Source organism: Octodon degus, unplaced genomic scaffold (genome assembly GCF_000260255.1).
Source record: "Octodon degus isolate 3935 unplaced genomic scaffold, OctDeg1.0 scaffold00176, whole genome shotgun sequence".
Classification (NCBI taxonomy): domain Eukaryota; kingdom Metazoa; phylum Chordata; class Mammalia; order Rodentia; family Octodontidae; genus Octodon; species Octodon degus.
In genome coordinates, this window is record NW_004524752.1 from 3,259,291 (window position 1) to 3,267,554 (window position 8,264).

The following is an 8,264-nucleotide window of genomic DNA, read 5'->3' on the forward strand; positions in this document are numbered from 1 at the left end:
AAGTATTAAGAGGGGCCTGGCCCTAGCTCAGGCCTTTAAGTGACTGCTTCCACAAAGCTGTCAGCCTCAGGTTGCTGGAGTTCGAACCTCACACCTCTCCAGCTGGCCAAAAGTGCCCTGAAGGCATTCAAGGAACAAAAACAAACAAACAAACAAAAAAAAGTATTAAGAAATAACCACTCTTTGGAATTTCAGATAAATAGTTAATACTACAAAAATTATTTATATTACCTACATTATTTATCTACACAAGCTCAATGCAAACCTACAAAGACCTAAAACAAAAAATGCAAGGCCTTTTTAACATTTCTTAAAGTACTACTATACACATTTGGGTCTAGAATAGTTGAGCTTCTCAATAACATGGAATTCCACCTTACCAGAGACGAGAACTTTAAGAGTACAAACTCCACAGTGTATAGAATACGTCATAATTAAGTCTATAAAGAAGGCTAATGACTTGATTTAAAAGTTAACTTAGTCATCTCTCCAAAGTGAAATAGGGAAGTGGTCTGTTGTCTTAGATTAGGAACAGAAAAAACAGCAAAGAACATTTTAAGAAGAAAATACTCCTTAAGAATACCTTCAGAAATTCTTGACATAGTAAAGAATTATTTTATCCTCTTAAAGACTCATCACAGGAGCATATTATAAAACTACACGAGAGAAAAAGTTTGAGGACTCATACTTCCTTATTTCAAAAGATCAAAAACCTAAGGTAATCAGGAAAACATAATTACTGCCAAGTTCAAGCACAACTAGGCAAACTATGAGTTTCTGTCTCAAAAATAAAATAAAAGGGATAGAGCTCTAGCTCAGTGTGAAGGCCCTAGGTTCAATATCCAGTTTAACATGGTTTCACCAGCTTGTACCACCAGTGGTTACTTCATCTAAAATTATGTACTCAAAGTACAGCCACTGATGGTTCAAGCTACTTGGCAGCAAGACACACGTGTTAAAATATCTACAACATGTGAATATGTTAAAAAATCAACATAGATGAACCTTGAAAACATTATGGTAAGTGAAAGTACCACAGAATACCACATATAGTATGACAGAGCATTTATAGGAAATGTCTAGAACAGGTAAATCTTTAAGAAAATCAGCAAGTTAGTAGTCATTTAAGGCTTTGGGAAGATGCAGAAGGGGTATGATTGCTAATGATTATGGGGTTTTTTCCTAGGGTGATAAATACGTTATAGAATGGCTTATAGTAACGACTATACAACTCTCTGCACATCAAGTTGTGCACTTAATGGCATATTACATTTCAATAAAGCTGTTATTTTTTTTCCTCTGATTCTGTATGTGTGTGTTTTAGATACCTCATCTTCCCCTTCCCATTTGAACATTTTCTTCCTTATTCCCCATATCTATCTCCCATTTTGGTCCTTACTTACCTGAGTTTCTCACACCAGAGAAATAATGTGATATTTAAACATAAATGCCCAATTTATTTTACTTAAAATTATGTTCTCAAGGTATATCCTAAAAACCTTTTAGGTAAAAACCTAAAAATGTCCCAAGTTTATCCTTTATGACAGGTAGTACTCCATCGTACGTAAAACACAGACTTTCTTTATCCATTCATCCATTGATGGGCATATGGGTTGTTTCCAAGATTCAGTTATTATAAGTTCTGACGCCATAAACATATGTGTGCATATATTACTACTGTATGATTAAAGCTGTTATTTTTTTAAAGCTATGTAAATATTATATTTGGATCTAAACTGTCCTACAAAGATTATGTTCTGGGGGCTTAGATGCCATCTGATGGACATTTAGAAGGTGTCTGGATCATGAGGATTCTAACTTCATCAGTGGATTAATGCAAGGATGGTTTCTTAATTTGATGGCATTATTAGGGGGTGGGCCTAGTTCAAGTGAGTCACAGGGGGCACAACCTTATAAACTATATCCTCTCCTGGCCTCTTCCTCTCTAGGTCTTTCTGGCTATGTGGCTGACTGCCTTGAGATAAGCAGCCTCCTTTGTCACCTCCTTTATCCTTAAAATGGAGGTTTAAATGGTCTTTCAGAATCATATTTTTAACTGATGAATAACTGTGCTAGCTCACGGATATGGCTCAGTGGCATAGTGCCTGCCAAGCAAACACAAGGTCCTGAGTTTGATTCTTAGTACAAATAAACATGTACTAATTAAAATTAATTTGAAAATCAACATCTATTTTATGCATCTATATTCTACCAACCACTGAAAGATGAATCATTAATCACAATTTTACTTCCTAAGAATGAAGAGCACTAATTCAAAATTATCACAACAACACTCATTAGACATTCACCTTTTCAATCTTGGTTGTGCCAGTATTTTTTTCTTCAGCATCCAGCCCTTCTGGCTTCTGAATTTCTCCTTTAATTCCATTCACAAGGCCTGAAGGCTGCCATAAATCATCCCATTTATCTTTTGGTGGAGAAAAACAACAATCCTATAAAGAAAAAAACTACGAAATAAATTGACAGTGACATATGATCCAAAAGGACAAAAGAATAATGTATCAAAATAAAGTGTATTAAACATGAAAAAGTATTTAACTTTCTATATTAGTGTCATTTTTCACTTTGCTTTAATGGCTTGTATTCAGTATTTCACTGGAACTCCTTTGTTGGCACTTCATAAACAGAATCCTTCTTGGAGAATGTAATACCATGTTCATGTCTAGATGTCAAACATCAACTGGAGCAATTTAACTACAGGTGTTTCTTCTTAAAACCAACAGAAAACAATTTCAACTATATTTATTAGGCACAATATTAGCCAACACTCTGAACAGTGAACCCCAAGATCATATTACAAAACTATTGCAATAAACATAAAATTAAGAGAAAATAATTTACAGATCATAAGTCTCTGATTAGGAACTAATGATACAACAAAATCATAATGCTTGAAAAAGATATGCATAATAAGCTCGTTCTCTGCTGCATCCTGTGTCCCCTTACCTACCACTGTCATTTATATACACACATAAATAAAAATCATATAATCTTTTGAATTATGTCTTAACAAATCTCTCTGAATTCCCAGATATTTAGCTTTCTTGAGGCTCAAATTTCATTTTCTCAACAGCAATTTGTTTTGTATTACCCTAAGTATCTAACCTTTTGTGCTATTTCTTCACATGGTAAATACTGTTTCTTTCCACCAAAACTTGAGGCAAACAGATGGGAGTTAGTATCACCTTCCTTTTCCATTTTCAACCAGTTCTCATCCCAAATGTCATCACCTATGGTCACTGATTCCAGGCATGGCATGCCAGTGGGGATCTCATCCTAAAATGTATCAGAGAACAAATAAAAACTATCATTTATAATTTCTATTTGAACACATTTTAAAATTTGGGCTCACACTTCTTTCCTGACTCAAATAAAGATGGATGGCTGTTTTATTTTTTCTGTATTAAGACAGGGTGTACTGGGTCTCACTGTGTAGATAAAACTGGTGATCCTCCTGTTTTCAGCCTCCCAAGTGCTGGAATTATAGGCATGCGCCACCACACCCAGTCTCAATTACTGCCTCAGTGTGCCCCGGGGGCAGAGCCGGCACCATAGGTCCAGGGATTGAACTACTGGCCCCTGCATTTGCCTAAGAATTTTAATCCGCTGAGCTATTCAGCCGGCAACATGGCAGTTTGAATACACAGATGTATTACTCTTTCCCACTCTAAGTGCTACCAAAATAAAAATAAAGAGATTTAAACTGTAAACTTTTTAGTCACAGAGAAAAGAAAACACCTACATCTTGTATACAGGATAACAGACATTTGATTAAGGGTGGTAGACAACTGATTAAGGAGTCTTGTGAGCAGGTAATGGAAAAACTGAGAAGCAACCCATACTTATACTAGAGATATAATAAAAACTCAAGAATTTTACTACAAGGCTTTTAGAAATAAGGGGATGGTAATTAAAACAAGACTACCAGTTGAAAGTGTGAGAAGCAATTAGATCTTGATATATCTTCCGATTCCAAGGACTCCAGCAACCATACCTCTTCTGCCTGCTAGAAGACAAAGAGTATCTTCTGGAGAGTCAAGGGGGATTGTTGGAGGACAAAAATGATGGCAAAGCAAGCATAATGAAAAAAGGAAGTAGCTGAAGACTTTTAACCTTAATGTTGAGACTCTGGCCCTTTATTACTGCAGAACAGAGACAAATGGAAAGTGCAGGGCTGGCCAGATAGCTCAGCAGATTAAAGCACCTCCTTAGGCAGACGCAGGGACCAGGGTTTGATCCCCCAGCATGCCATGCCAGCCCCACCCACAGGGCACGCTGAGATGGCGATTGAGACTGGGCATGGTGGTGAATGCCTGTAACCCCAGGGCTTGGGAGCCTGAAAAACAGGAGAATCACCACGAGTCCTATGTAGTGAGACCCTGTACTAAATACATTAATAATAATTTTTAAAAAAACAAAGAGCATAGGCAGAGCAGCAAAGATTATCCAGTATGTACAGAGAAAAAAAAAAAGATTAGAAAGAAACCTCTAAAACGACTGTCATAGACTTTCATAACAACATGGAATATTTAACAATGTTTTTATAATCAAAATTGCAAAATTAAAATGTAGAAAAATAATTAGGGGTAGTGATTAAATCAAAAGACAGGTGAAAATAGAGAAAGACATTAACTTAAACTGATAGAATCCATGTATGACAAACTTATTGGCAACATTATACTAAACAGAAAAATCAAAGCATTCTCTAAAATCAAGTACAAGACCCAGGCAGCCACTTTCACTTCTCCTCTTCAATTTAGAGTCTGTGAAACTTTAGCCATAGCAATCAGGCAAGAAAAACAAAGAAAAGGGATATGATTGAGAAAGGAAGAGAAGCAATCCTTATTTGCAGATGACACAATCTTTTACATATAAGACATCCCCCCAAAAAACTTCCACCAGACTACTCTTCAGCCAAGATATTTAGGATACAAAATCAACTCACAAATATCAGTATCATCCTTGTATACCAACACTGAACCCAGTGAAAAAGATCAGAAAATCCCATAGTTAGAAATCCCATACATAGCATCTTTTTATTCCCTAGTATTGGGGATTGACTCAGGACCTTGCACTGGTCCAGCTGGTGCTTACGCCACTGAGCTATATCCCCAGCAGCACCCATACATAGTATTTTAAGAATGAAATACCTAGGAATTAACCAAGAAGTGAAGACTGTTCTGTAACAAAAACTATAGCAGTCTAAAAAAAAAAAAAAGGTTAAAGAAAACAATAGAAAATGGAAAACCATCTCCTGTTCCCTCAATAGGCAAAACAATTGTCAAAATGACCATATTACCACATGTGATATATACAATATATAATACAATTTCAATCAGAACATTGACAATATTCTTTACAGAACTCCTAAAAGTTATAGGAACCAGAAGAGACCCAGAATAGCCAAACTAATCTCAAACTAAAGGAGGAAAGCAGGAGACATTATAATTCCAAATTTTAAGATATACTGCACTTTTTTTTTTTTTTTTTTTTTTTTTTGGGGTACCAGGGATTGAACTCAGGACCTTGCACTTGCAAAAAAAAAAAAAAAAGATATACTGCAAAACCACAGTAATAAAACCAGCATAGTGTTGGCACAAAACAGTCACGCTGGTGAATGAAACAGAAATGAGGATGTAGAAACAATCTCATGCATCTCGAGCCATCTGATTTTTGACAGAGGCCAATAATATAAAAATAACACTATATTCTGTCAAACAATAAAACAGGCAAAACTCTAAAGGACACAAGCACAGGCAAAGACTTTCTGAAAAGAAATCCAATTACATAAGAAATACCCTGTGCTGGCAAGACCTGTCCAGTCCAAGCCCAGGCACAGTGTGGGTGATACCCTCTTCAACCTCCTTACCCCCCCTTCACTCCGAAGTTTCCCCCTCTCCTGCCCAGTGAGTGAGAACTTCTGCCCCGTTCTTGGGACCCACAGATCCAGGCCTAGCCCAGGCCTGGTGAGTGTGTGGGAGAGTTTCCTCTCCCCTCTACTTCACCTTGTCCCTTTCAGATTCAGCACAGGCCTGGCATACAGGCCTGGAGTGACACTCTGAAGCTGCAGTCCCTGAGGAAAGAGTAGGGGACAGAACCTCCCAGCTAGTCCAGGAGCAGAACATCTTGCCAGAGGGGCACAACAGGTGCACTCCTAAGGGCGGCAGCAGGAAGGAGCTGAGCACAACAGCCAGACCCAAGCCAGGCACAGTTGGATAAATTCAAACTTTGTACATCTGCACCTGAATTTCAGTAGGGCTAAGGTTATAACTGCACCAAAGCTCTACAACAAACGTCAGAAGACAGTGCTATACAAAATGACAATAAGAAGGAGCAAATGCAATCTCAGACCCCAAACTCACCCATAACAAGTGCAGAGGACACTAATACAGAACAAATTGGGAATCACACAGCTGAAATCAATGAATCAACAGCTTCTGAAATAAACAACTGCAGAAAGGTACAGAGGAACTCAGATTAGAAGAGAGAAAAGAAATCCCTAAACTAATACCATCTGCAGTAAAGAATCAAATGCAGAAACATATGGAGGAAACCCAGTACCTGCCCAGAACAAGTGCAGAGGACACTAGCTCAGCTCAAATTTATGAATTCATAGCGTCCAATGTGAATAAACAACAGCAGAAAGTTATAGAGGAAGTCAGAGCAGATTTCTTGTCTGAAATAAAAAAATAAAAAAAGAATTCTCTGAACTCATAGCATCTGAAGTAAAGAATCAACTACAGAAACATAGGGAGGAAACCCAATCTGAAAAAAACTGCAGTAAAAGAATGACTGCTTCTAAAGAAGACATTGATAAAAAAAAAATAGATTGGAAAAATGACAGATTCCTTGAATAAGTATTACAGGAAAGACATATATCGCATGAAGCAGAGTCAAAGAGATACAGAGGAACTTAAAATCTCAATCACAAGCTGGCAAAACTGTTTGAGTGAAAGTGAAGACAGAGTTTCGATCTTGAAGATGCTGGTGCAGGTAGTGAAAAGGTAAGAAAGGATCTCTTAAAAACAACCATGATGCAGGAAAAAATAATTCATCACTTGCAAGAAGATGCAAAGAGGAACAATGTGAGACTAATACGTATCAATGACGAAGGAGTCAATACAAATGACACTAAAAAAATATGGGCAGAAATAATAGCAGAAAACTTCCGAAATATGAGGAAACAATCTGGCATTCAAGTAACTAAAGCATACAGAAAGCCAAGTAACCTCAATCCAATTAAAAACACACCGAGACATATAATGGTCAAGATCCCAGAAATCCAGCACAAGAATAATGTACTGAAAGCTGCTAGAGAAAAGAAGCAGATCACATTCAAAGGAAAAACCATCAGAATAACAGCCAAATTCTCTTCAAAACCATGAAGGCAAGAAAATGGAGCAGAGTACTTCAAGTCCTCTTATGAAAACAAATTCCAGCCCAGATGACTATACCCTGCAAAACTCTCTTTCAAGTTTGATGGAGAAGTGAAATACTTCCATGACAAAGAACAACTAAAGAATTTCATGATGACAAAGCCAACCCCACACAGGCTCCAGAAAGATGTTCTAGAGAGGGACCAAAATGATCAGAACTCCATGAATGAGATCAGTAGCAATGAACTAAATAGGGCAAACAATCAAATACAGGAGAAAAAGGAGTAAACAACAACAGGTAAATAACATGTCAATTGTAAGTCAATACATCTCAATTATAACCATCAAAGTAAATAGACTCAACTCACCAATTAAGAGAAATAGACTGGCACAGTGGATTAGGAAACAAAATCCAACAATATGCTATATACAAAAAACACATTTAACTCATAAAGACATTCATAGGCTGAAAGTCAAAGAATGGAAAACAATACTACACACCCCAGCACCTCAGAAAAAGCAGGGTTAGCAATCCTATTCTCAGTCTCAACTTCAAACCAAAAATGATCCAGTGAAATAAAGAAGGCCACTATATACTGGTTAGGGGAAAAATTCAAGAGGAAGAGATAACACTCATAAATATGTATGCAACAAACACGGGAGCACCCAACTATATAAAGCAAATCTTAATGGACATGAAAAATCTAACATCCAATATCACAATCTTAACAGGAGACCTTAACACCTCCTTATCCCAAAAGATAGGTCAACCAGACAAAAAATTAGCAAAGAAATAACAGAACTGAACCAGAGCTTGAAACAAATGGACTTGGTGGACATATACAGAGTGTTTCACCCAAACACAGC

The 8,264-nt window shown here is 37.1% G+C and overlaps 1 protein-coding gene across 2 annotated transcripts in view; it reads right to left on the reverse strand.

Annotated features, from left to right (window-relative positions):
- The window catches only part of Tdrd5 (tudor domain containing 5), a 114,964-nt gene that overhangs the window by 17,081 nt on the left and 89,619 nt on the right, over positions 1-8,264 (reverse strand). For both annotated transcript variants that reach the window (XM_023703573.1, XM_004643439.2), the window contains 2 exons: positions 3,127-3,297; positions 2,310-2,453 (listed from right to left, as the gene is read on the reverse strand). In XM_023703573.1, coding sequence (XP_023559341.1) covers positions 2,310-2,453; positions 3,127-3,297 — 315 coding nt within the window. The remainder of the gene's footprint in view (positions 1-2,309; positions 2,454-3,126; positions 3,298-8,264) is intronic.